This window comes from Sander lucioperca, chromosome 16, assembly GCF_008315115.2.
Source record: "Sander lucioperca isolate FBNREF2018 chromosome 16, SLUC_FBN_1.2, whole genome shotgun sequence".
NCBI lineage: Eukaryota > Metazoa > Chordata > Actinopteri > Perciformes > Percidae > Sander > Sander lucioperca.
The window spans coordinates 29,452,639-29,464,734 of NC_050188.1; the positions used below are offsets into that span (position 1 = coordinate 29,452,639).

Here is a 12,096-nt window from a genome sequence, read left to right on the forward strand (position 1 = left end):
ACACATACAAACTTTGAAAAAAATCCACCCATGCTGTTTAGAGTGAGATACGGTTTCTGAATGTGTCCTGCCTTCAGTCTCTGGGTGAGCTGTTCAAAATCGGCACGGCTTGTGACGTCACAAGCTGAAACGAGCAGGCTAACCGCAACCATTAGCTCGTAGCGTTAGCATGCTAACGCTATGGCTAATGCTAGCATGCTAACGCTAGCATGCTACCTCGTTCTCAATAGCAAAGCACTGCTACAACACACACAAGTTCACCATAATCTACAAAAGAACTACTTACATGTGCACCCTCATTTTGAAGTCTCCCAGCTAATCCTGCCTTGTAACTGACCAAAGTTGTTGAAACAGCCTTTCTTTTACTGTCTATGGAGCTAGCTAGCTGACATGATCTACATCTGAGCTACTGGGCATGTGCAGTGCAATCAAAGATAGTACCGAAGAAGAAGAAGAAGAAAAGAGGTCTCACTCTGTAGCTAAAACAGAGACCAGGTGAAAAGAGGATCTGCAGCAGTGAGAGAGAGCACTGCAGTACAACACAAATATGGTGTTTTTTGAAAATTAAACCATGTAAACCTATTCTGGTACAACCTTAAAATACAATTATGAACCTGAAAATGAGCAGAATATGGCTGCTTTAAACGATAGCTAGCTACTGGTTTTATTGTTTTTAATTGCTTTTAATATGCTTGTTTTATGTGTTGGTTTTATTGCTTATCTGATTTTAATGTGCTATAGGTGCTGGTTTTTATTGTAAAGTGTCTTTAGTACCATGTAAAGTGCTATATAAATAAAATCTATTATTATTATTATTATTATTATTATTATTATTATTATTATATACATTACTTCTCTTTTATTTAATTTTTCACTGTTGTCTTTTGTAGCATCCATGAAGACCCAAACCCAAGCTCACATTTTTGTTTTTCAATTAAATTTTGTATCTATTCTGTAAATACTTTAAGCACATCTTAGTGTTCACTTCACCTGACTTCCACCTTTGTCAATAATGCGACTAAACGGCGCAGAAACAAATCCCTTTATCATATTAGACACATTAGCCTTGTTTATGTTGTCCATTACCGATGATTATCACAGATAAGTCTCGTTATAGCTGAAAAAAGGTCTGAAGTCCTTTCATGGACCACAGATAAAAGATTTCCATAAAGATTTAATGAGATCGCTAATAAAGCATTCAGACTCGTGTCAGCAGTCAGACTCTTTATGAGCCTTAATGAATAACCTGGCAGTGATACAGTATGGTAAACTTGGCACCAATTTTAGCCCTGATTTCTCACTCGCCGACAGTATTCGGAGATCGGCGACAACAGCCTCAGATCAAAGGCAAATTGGCGCTAGCTCCCGTGAGCGAAGATCGCTATGTGTGAATTTTCAAAGACGCAATTTGAGAGATGAGCCGATCCGTCGCAGACACCCGAGGGATAACTTGTAGTTTAAATATCTGGACCCTTTTTACAAGCTAAATCCTGGATTGTAACATTTTCTTCCACTGGCAATGACAGCAGCGACGACCTTAAGCCAATCAGAGCGCAAGGTACGGTGCGAGGGAAATGTCAGCACGAACCTTGTCGAGCCACAACACAAGCAGGCAGCGTTCATTGAAAAAATTATTTATTCTCCTCCAACTCTCTCTGCAGAACAGGCAATCATTGCTGCCTGTGTATACCCAATCATTCTCTCCTTCATATTATTTTCTTTTTCTTTCTTGGTTTTTCGCTGCAAATTAGCACAAAAAAAAAACAACTTGGATAGCTAGCTTCTTGCAGACATCCGTTTATGGAGGAAATAAGTCCTGTCTCATGCCTGGTGTTGCATCTTTCATGTGTTTTGTGGAGACCAGGCAGACTTGTCAGGGATTCCTCAGTAAATGTAATGTGTGACCCATCCTGGCGCCGCCACTCGTGTAATGTGCAAATCAGTGTTGTAGTACTTAAGATTGAGTCACGTCAAGGTCTCGTCTCGTTATCAACCGCATTTTTACTCGGTCTTGTCTCTGTCTCAGATAAAGAGGACTCAGGTTTTTATTCCATTCCTTTTTGATTATTTTATCAAGGCATTTCTCATGATACACTTATGGCAATGAAAGAGTTGAATGGAGAAGAATGGAGAATCTTAATTAGTTTTCTGTGGGTGTGGGAATGTGCATCTTTTAGTTCAGTTTGAGGAGTGCCTATGGTTAGCATTTTCCACATTTTATCCAGCATGCAGTGGGACTCGCTCTGGTCTGGTCTTGGTCTTGACTCAGTTTCAACCCCTCAAGCCCTTGCACAATAAGACATTATACAACTAACATATTGCCCAACCCCAGTAGCCTACGTATTGCTCAAATGACACAATGCACTGACATAATGCACAATCCAAATAGCTTACATATTGCACAAATGACATAATGCACAACCCAGATAGCTTACATATTTCACAAATGACATATTTCCACATAGCCTATGCAGTACACAATGACGTTGGTTCTTTTTGCCCCCAACGGCTCCTTCCAAGGCACCTAACTTTAACCTTAACCCCAACCCAAACATAACCATAACCATTGCCTAACTGACTTCAAGGCAGCGCTGCGACCGTTGACTTCAAGGCACCTAACCCTAACCTTAACCCTAACCCTAACCAGTGTCTAATCCTAGTGCCTTCCAGGCAGCGCTGCCTGGAAGGAGCTGTTGTATGCACTAACATATTGCATTACCCCAATAACCAACTTGTTGCACGATGACATAGTGCACAACCCAGCCAGCCTACATGTTAGTGTTGATAAGCTTAATGGACATAGCCACAAATGAGTGTTTATATCAGTTTAGCCTGCATTTAGGAACCCTGAATCTTCTACCAGAGGGTAAAAGCTGAAATTCTGGGTGAAGTATGTGGGTCGGATCGGAAACTATTTTTTGTGCCTGTCTGATAACTGACTGCTCATAAATTGTCTGGGGGGACAGATGGTTTTTGACCCCCAAAATCTTCATAGCTTTCTGTACCTGACGGCCGACCTGTGATTTGTACTGTACTGTCAGGTTACCATACCAGGCTGTGATACCGTATTTTAGAATACGCTCCAGTATTGCATGATAGAACAACAACAACATACATTTTTGTTCGACTCCATACACTCTACTGGAGTTTAGAGGCCTCTGTTAATCCCCAGCAGGTGGGTCATGTTTTGTCAAGTGGAACTCCAATGAGCCAATCAAACCTAAGGACTTAAGATAATCTCTTTCCACCATACAACTAATTGTGTGTGTACATGGAAAGAAAGGTGACCTCTTAATGTAATCAAAATGTGGGTTAATGGCCGATTCAGACACAACGTCAAACAACATTTACAGTTGTAACTAAACATGACAAACATTGTTGACTGTACTGTGTCTCTATTCATTTGTTTGTTTCAGTTGGTCACTAATACTGACGACAATGGATACAATTACCCAAACAGACTATTCCCAGTAATAATGAGATCATGTGTTGTCCACGTCTACCCGCTGCAGAGTCACACACATCCAAACTGACAAAGAACACTTGAAAATGCCTGTGAACACATTCAAAAATGCTAATGTTGAAAGTAGTGTTGATCCAAAGTTCATCACATCACAGGAATTAAGGACAACTTTAGAAACGAAAAAACTGTCAGAAGATCATCTGACACACCTATAGTTGGTGTGTGATACTCATTATATATTATTATATATTTTTTTGGTGTATAAGTATTTATTAATCCTATTCAACTTTGGTTCATTTGGGCGGAGTAGTGCGGCCTCTATTAGCCATGACCATAACACAAAGCCTCGGTGGCAGTTTTAATAATGTGACCGATCTATTGAACAAAACAGTCAGACGTTTTAAACACGTAGTTACTGTTGTTGAACGGAACTAGTTTAGTTTAGGCAACAAAAATACTTAGTTAGGGTTAGGAAAAGATCAGGGATTGGCTTAAAATGAGTCACGTAAAACTACTAAAATGAGAAAGTAACTGCGTCTTGGACTAAGGTGCGTAAAAGTGACCGTTGACTTTTGGTTTCAAACGGATCATGAACCCTGGTCTCCTGAATGAAAGTCCTTTCAGTTTGTGACTTCCTCATTTGATCCTGCGATAATTACTATGGCCATGCAAGCTCGCTGTGTAACAACAAACGTAAATATGGGTGGTTATGAGCTTGCACAATCTACCTAAAGGGTCGTTTTCTGGGTGAGAACGGTCTGCTGTTACTTTGTAGATATACTCTATATAGATATGTTGTTTGATAGGTTTTCGGTAAGGTACTCCTTTGAAGTGGTGAGGCAACGTAAGCAGAGCTAAAAAAGATTAGATAATGAGGATGATGATTGTACATACACATACACACACACACACACACACAGTCACAAACATATAATGCAGGTTTAGATGATGCATTTCTCAACATATTTTGTTTGGGATTTGTTGTTGAAGTTTTAGCTCTAGTTTCTACGCAACAGCAAATAAAACCTGGAACTTGGAACATAAGGAGCTTCTAACACTAAAATAATTGTATTAGTTTGAAGTTGAAAATTGTAGTCCCATTGCCTTTTTTATAATCTAATGAGAAAAGGGGAAACACTTAATAACTGGATTTCAAGCAGCTGTGTTGGAAACATCTTGGTATTGGAGTCAGCATTTGAAGGATGGAGAAGGAAGGGAATCAGATGATTTAGTAGTGCGGGGAGCTCCTCGACTTTAAAATTCAAATGGTCTTCATCTGTCCTTCATCTGTTGCTCCGATCCCTGACTCGGTGTCCTTCATCCGGATACTGACACAGCATAGAGCCTTCCGTGGGAAACTATTTCCTTTTTGGCAGTTGGCAGGGAGAGCCCCCTTTTTCAAATGTCTTTCTCACATTGCCTTAGTTTTAAATTTAAACTATGTGCCTGAATGAGCCAACCTTAACTCAGCCAATCTCCCTCCAGAGTCCCAAATGAAACCGTGAGGCTCTGCAGAATCTCGTCCACTCATTTGTCTAAAATTGCGAATTACACCAAACAAATGGAACTAGTCCTGACACATCTGCATCTCTTGGCAGATGCTTTCACCTGTTGAAACATCTGGATCCTGTTTTCCTGAGAAAGTTCTAAATTAGTATTATATATTATATATTATTGTTTCTGGATGTTGTTTCTGGCTTGTCTCGTTTCTCTGGAGCTTCCCTGTGTGTTTACAGTAGGTGTGAGATAAAATGTTTCAAGAAACTACGACTTTTTGCAGTGCATCATTTAGAATAGAAAAAAAATATTTTATATCCTTGTATGTCTTGACATCATATTATATCCGATACACTGTGATACTATTTTATGTAACTTTTATCAATCTTTTGTTGAAAGCACTCTAACTTTCTCTTATATCTGCTGGTTTAGTGGCTTGTCTGTGAAGGACAAGAACCGCCTAAATAGCATAGAAAAGGTTTGCTCCAAGAAGAGAGGTTAAGCAGAAAGACTTAGACTCCCTGAGCAAGCAAAGACAATTATCAGCCAACCATAGACAACATCCTTTCCATTCTCTCTAATGCCTTCGGGCCGACGGTATAATGTGCCTCCAAGTAGAACTAATTGCTATTCCAAGTCTTATATTCCTTCTGCTATAAGGCTGCTCAACACATAATGCTCATCCTAAATGATGGACACATAGACTATATGACTTGTTGTTTTTTTACTGTATTATTGCCTTTATTTATTGTCTCTTATGTATTGCTTTCATTTTTGTTATTGTAACCTGTCCCTGTCCCATGGCATGAAAATTTCACTTTGAGATTTTTTTTTAACATTAATATAAGTTCCCCCAGCCTGCCTATGGTCCCCCAGTGGCTAGAAATGGTGATAGGTGTAAACCGAGCCCTGGGTATCCTGCTCTGCCTTTGAGAAAATGGAAGCTCAGATGGGCCGATCTGGAATCTTCCCTTTATGATGTCATAAGGGGAAAGGTTACCTCCCCTTTCTCTGCTTTGCCCATGGCAGTTGGTCAAGGCCACACCCCCACCCTCCACCTTGCCCCCCCATCTCTCCTCCTCAATAGCATTTAAAGCTACAGACACAGAAATGGCACATCCTAAGGATTGTGGGACTGGCTCTAGTGGCTGTAATTCTGCACCAAGGCTGAATTTCGGGAAAGAGACTTCAGATACAGTATTAGGGGACCACTAAGGTCTATATAAAAGAGACTTCAGATACAGTATTAGGGGACCACTAAGGCCTATATAAAAGAGACTTCAGATACAGTATTAGGGGACCACTAAGGTCTATATAAAAGAGACTTCAGATACAGTATTAGGGGACCACTAAGGCCTATATAAAGGAGACTTCAGATACAGTATTAGGGGACCACTAAGGTCTATATAAAAGAATCCAAAAAGCAGCATGTCATATGACCTTTAATATGTTTCCTCTGGCATCTTTATCATTTTTAACTACGGTTTGGTGAGTGTTTGTCAGAACTGACTGTACAGGGTAAGCTGCAAATGAATTGCCCATTGGGATTAATAAGGTGTCTCAAGTGAACTGCACTTAAGTTAATGGGAGCTTTTTATGGAGGAAAATTGAGCTATTTAGCCAGCTGCTGAATGTGTGTGGTTGTTTCATTTGTTTCACACAGCTCATTGAAGCAATCCAAGGTGTGGATAAGATCATTGGTCAGCTTATGAACGGCCTCAAGCAGATTGGCCTCCACCGCTGCGTCAACATCATCATCGTGGCAGATCACGGTAACACATTATAAAATGATGGCATTTTTTAAAACGAATGAATCACAGTGCAGTCATGGATCAAATACATGTACTGGTGCATTGTGTGGGTTGGAAAAGGATGCTCTGATACAATACACCCGATCAATGCAATGATGTGACCGATCCAGTTTCACTTCCAAAGTGTTTTTTATTTATAGGCTCCACTTATTTAGTCACTGCCGGCCGCTGAGGCAGATTTTGGTGCCACAGCAATCCCTGGCCTTACGTTACATAAAAATGATGAAATGGCAGAACATTACAAAGAACAATTAAATAGTAAATAAAATGTGTATTTAAATGCTCTTTGTAAGTCTTTTTATGATGGCCCTGATAAAGTTTCCCTTCTGACTGCTCTGAAAATAGTAGACTTGAAACATTTATTTAATTGGGAATCCGTAGAGGGAACTAGTGGTTCCCAAACCTTTTCACGTCCAGGACCCCTAAACTGACACTAATTAGACCACGGACCTATGTGATTTGAAGATTTTGTCCCAGGGTCCCCCATCTGATTGCTTATGACCCACATAATCATGCATTCTGTCCCTTTGTTACTTATGGACAGAATTATAGTAATAACACATAAGTTCATACATTAATTTATTCCCCTTTGTGCTGGGGATCCCCCTGGAACCCCCTCAAGGAGCCCTGAGGATTCCTGGACCCCACTTTGGGAACCATTGCAGTGACCAACTGGCAAAAGAGTTACACTGTCGAGTTCTGAGCCGGAGGTATTTTGAAAAGGTCTTCCTCATTCGGGAAGCTTCGACAATACAGGCTTGGGGGATTTTCTGCTGAAAAAGCATCTAATTTTCAAAATTCTATCTTGTTTCAGCAATGTCTTATGAACAAGATGAACAATTAGCGAACCTGGATCCGGTTAAAAAGAAATGTTTTACAGGTTGATACTGTACTTAGCAGCTGACTCTCAAACCGTTGTTTGTCTGATATCCCACGTACACAGGTTTTACTAGTGCACAACCAATAACACCAATTTTGGATGGAAATCACAAAAACAACTGCAGTGTAATGGAAGTGTAAAAATGCTTGTGAGTTCATGAGATAACATGTAAAACCACTGGTGTATTCTCTTTAGTCCCTCAGAACGAGAACGTCAACAGTGTGATGGAGCATAATATAAGAGGGATGACTAAAACAGCTGGTTTGCTGTTGCAGGTATGGAGGACACGAGCTGCGACAGGAAGGAAGTGCTGCAGGAGCTGGTTGGAGACATCCAGAACTACTGGGTCACAGAGGGAGCATTCGGACGCATCAGAGCCAAAAACAAAGACACCGTGCGTGAGTAAACCTACTGAGGCTACCTACTCAAATGCTGCTGACTGAACGAGAATCCAGGCGACAGCGATTCGAGTTCCATTTAGAAGTAAAAGTCAAAAGTAAACTAACCCAAACCTAACCCTAACCCTACGTCATGTAACACGTCTTTTGTTTTCCCCGGGAAGTGAACTCTAGCAGACAATGTGGTGCATGCAGTAATACAGTGCTTTACTTTTCATAGCTATATGTCTGTAAAAAGATTTCTTCAACACTTGCAGTAGATCATTTTCTCGTCTTAAATAAGAACAACTGCAGATTTGATTATAAACCCTGCATGTGTATCAACATGGTTAAAGATAGGTTTTGTGTAACATTAAATTGGATAATTGTTATTTTTTTAAGGTTTTGGCTTTAACAGAAATGTTGATGTCCTTTTTTCATTCATCTCCAGTGGACTCAGCTGGACTTGTTGCTAACATGACTGTAAGTATTCCATGTTCTCACATGTTTAACTTTGAACTGTTAAGAGTGAAATGGGAGAGCCAAGACAAATGAGATCATTGCTTATGAAATGACTAAAAATGAAAATAAAATGATGAAATAAAACCTACATTGAAAAGGACTTTGTTTGTTTGTTTTCTTGAAATGCTGCCCCATTTCTTTGCCAAATATAAGAAATGAACTTGTATAAAAATGTGTCTATTTAAAATAAAGATATTTGTCTGTGTTTCTGGGGATTTCAGTGTAAGAAGCCAGATCAAAAGATCAAGCCGTACCTGAAGGCCAACCTGCCAAAGCGCCTCCACTTTGCCAACAGCCGCCGCATCGAAGATGTCAACGTCCTGGTGGACCCTAAATGGCTGTTTGAGAGGTATCCATGTCTGCCCTCCATCAGTTGTTTAGTTGTTTCTTATTTGCAGTTGTAGTCGGGAGTTTTAAAAAAAAAATTGAGAGATGGTTCCAAACAAAATACACTGTCATGGAAAGTCCCAACAACACACACAAGCTAGAAAGGCCAAACTCATAATAACTGAAAGTAATAAAAGGCATTGCTTTGACATGACAGCAAAAGGACTGTTGACTGTGAGAAACATACAACTTAATTTTCATAATGGTGATACATGGAAAACACGCGTAGGCCTACGGGCATTAAAGCTCTGGCACTTTATTTTTGGCGTACTTGGGCATAAATTCCATAATGATCTTTCAGCATATTGTAATTCAAGTGGTCTAAGGGCATTTTCACACCGACAGCCTTTAGTTCGGTTGAATCGAACTAGAGTTTGTTTGCCCCGCTGGTGCGGCTCGTTTGGGCAGGTGAGAACGTGGCAATTGAACTCTAGTGCGCACCAAAAGCGGACCAAACAAGCGTACCGAGGCCTGCTTGAAGAGGTGGTCTCGGTACGCTTTCAATCGAACTCTGGAGCGGTTCGTATGTGGTGAGAACGTGATCCGTACTCGAACCGCACCAACTATACGTACTCCGCAAGTCTGAGCTAATGTCTCCTGTAGTCAGGTGTTTAGCAATCTGCGATGCAGAAGGGCAGCAAACTGTAGCAGCTTGCAGTGTTTCTATCACAGAAATAGACTGCAGTCAAGCTTGTCGTCCGTCACTCGTATCTCCGTGGTCAAACCAGCTGCTGCTAAAATTGGAGACAGACGCCGGCAGAGCAGAGCGAAGTCTCGGTGACCAGAGCAGATGTAGTCACGTCTCTTGCGAAACAATGTCTGATAATTTTAATGAAATGAGCTGGTTTGACCACTAGACCAGAACACAGGACCTTCTTACTGTATTTACTTTCTTGCTCCCGCTCCCAGACATATCCGACCAATAAGAGGGCTGGACGTTTTTGCCTGATTTGTAATGACGCATTTTGGTACGCTTGGATTTTTCCAGGTGTGAAACCAAACCAAAACAAACCAACCGAGGGCAAATTTCTCCAAGTTTACTAACTCACCAACCGATTCGGACCAAAGCAAACAAACTACAGGTGTGAAAACGCCCTAAGAGAAAACTAGACTTCTGCACCTCCACTTGGCTCTGTTTCCAGGCTTTAGGACCTGGGCTGACAGAGCCTCCTCCATAGCTGCCCCCTCCCTCTGGAACTCCCTGTAAGGTGTCTTTGAGTGTTGCAAAAAGCGCTATATAAATAAAATGCATCATTATTATTAGATAGTCTAGCTGTGGCGGGAGACTTTGGTCAATCACAGGTCATTTCAGAGAGAGAGGGTGTTCCTTCCTCCCACTCTGCACACTCAGCATTTCAGTTTTTATCAGAGACTGATATGTTTATTTTTTTATGTAAAAACTAAAAAGCGTTTGCGTGTGTCCCCCACAGATATCCAGGTTCTGTCACATTCTGCTCTGGCGGGGCTCACGGCTATGACAACGATGCTGAGAGCATGCACGTGAGCACTGAGGATTCCTATATTATTCCAATAGTCAGCAATCAGCAGTAATGTCTCTCAAATAAAATTAGCCTCCCTCTAAAATATTAAGAAACCATGTCTCTATCATTGCAATTAAAGGTGCTCTAAGCGATATCACGCGTTTTTTAGGCTACAACATTTTTTGTCACATACGGCAAACATCTCTTCACTATCCGCTAGCTGCCTGTCCCCTGAACACACTGTAAAAAACCGTGGTCTCTAGACAGCCCAGGCTCCACAAACCGCAACAAAAACAGACTGTGCCAACCTGCACCACGAAAGATACACAAACAGTGTTCCAGCGTTCCAGCCAATAACCGAGAAGAAGGAGTTGGGGGTGGGGTTTGGGGGGGTTAGTGCGCAGAAGCACGGAAGGGAAGGGGAGGGGACGGGATGAGGAGGAGGGAGGGGCGAGCTAGTCTCATTTTGTTTGACGTCAACGAGAAGTGCCGTCACCCAACATCGCTTAGAGCACCTTCAATGGCAAAAAACTTTGTACGGAGTTCTATTGCAGTTATTCCTTAAGTTGTAATATTTTTTTAACTATCTTGACCTTTTTGTGCCTAAACATGGCCACCATTGCCATTGTAGCACTGAAATCAATGTTTCTTCCTCCCTCTTTTCTTGCAGGCCATGTTTGTCAGTTATGGACCAAAGTTTCACTACAAAACTGAAATCGAACCCTTTTCCAACATCGAGCTTTACAATCTCATGTGTGGTGAGTGGACGGGTGTTTCTTGACAAGTTACCACTTGCAGTAAGCGTCTCGATAAACTGCAGACTCAGAGTCATTTGTTGGGGTTTGTTGTGATTCGTCCAATCAGCGCTGTCGTCTATGGTTTAAATGGCGCTAAGCTAAACGCTAAAGAGGGAAACTTACAGGTTTTCATCCGGCTGAAGCGAGTCATCTGGCGGAGTTTCGCCGACCGTACCTGCGTTCCTATACAATACCACCATAGCTAGCTATAGTAAAGCACGCTAAATGTAAACGGCGATTGATTACTTTTACTGTTGTCCTGCAAGATTTCAGTCTGAAAAAAAGTGAGCTTTGGGAAACTAGACTGCACACATCTGCAGTAAACAAACGCACACTGGTGTGGACCACTAAACTCAACACTCATTGCTCCATGCAGACGTGATGCAGATCTCTCCCACTAACAACAACGGGACCCACGGCAGTATGAACCATGTCCTGAGGCGGCCCTACTACACGCCAGCGCCCCCTGCAGAGCAGAGCGATCCGGCTCAGTGTCCGATGATCAGCCTTGACCCTGCAGACAACCTGGGATGCTTCTGTCCTACCCTGGTGGGTACTTTCCATAACATCCTCATTTACTTAGAATAAGTCGATTGCCAATGACTCCCCCCAATGACGATACGTTCTATTTACAGCCGCATGGTGACCGTCACACGTGGCTGTGGTGGAAGGTTTAATCATGTGACCGTTCTATTTAATGTAACAGTTGCAAGTTTTAAACACGTTGGTGACGTTGTGAAACGGAACTAGATAAGTTTACGCAACACAAATACTCAGGCAGGGTTAGGAAAAATGAGTCACTTAAAACTATAAAAATGAGACACAGACGTAACTGCATCACAGAAAAATAGGTCTGTAAAAGAGAGTTCATTTTTTTTGGG

General features: G+C 41.5%; 1 protein-coding gene across 1 annotated transcript in view; it reads left to right on the forward strand.

Moving 5' to 3' along the window:
• LOC116055710 (venom phosphodiesterase 1) overlaps window positions 1-12,096 on the forward strand; it is a 45,495-nt gene that overhangs the window by 17,654 nt on the left and 15,745 nt on the right. Inside the window, exons 12-18 of the mRNA XM_031307709.2 lie at window positions 6,624-6,732; window positions 7,927-8,049; window positions 8,480-8,511; window positions 8,772-8,899; window positions 10,368-10,437; window positions 11,089-11,176; window positions 11,592-11,764. Coding sequence (XP_031163569.2) covers window positions 6,624-6,732; window positions 7,927-8,049; window positions 8,480-8,511; window positions 8,772-8,899; window positions 10,368-10,437; window positions 11,089-11,176; window positions 11,592-11,764 — 723 coding nt within the window. The remainder of the gene's footprint in view (window positions 1-6,623; window positions 6,733-7,926; window positions 8,050-8,479; window positions 8,512-8,771; window positions 8,900-10,367; window positions 10,438-11,088; window positions 11,177-11,591; window positions 11,765-12,096) is intronic.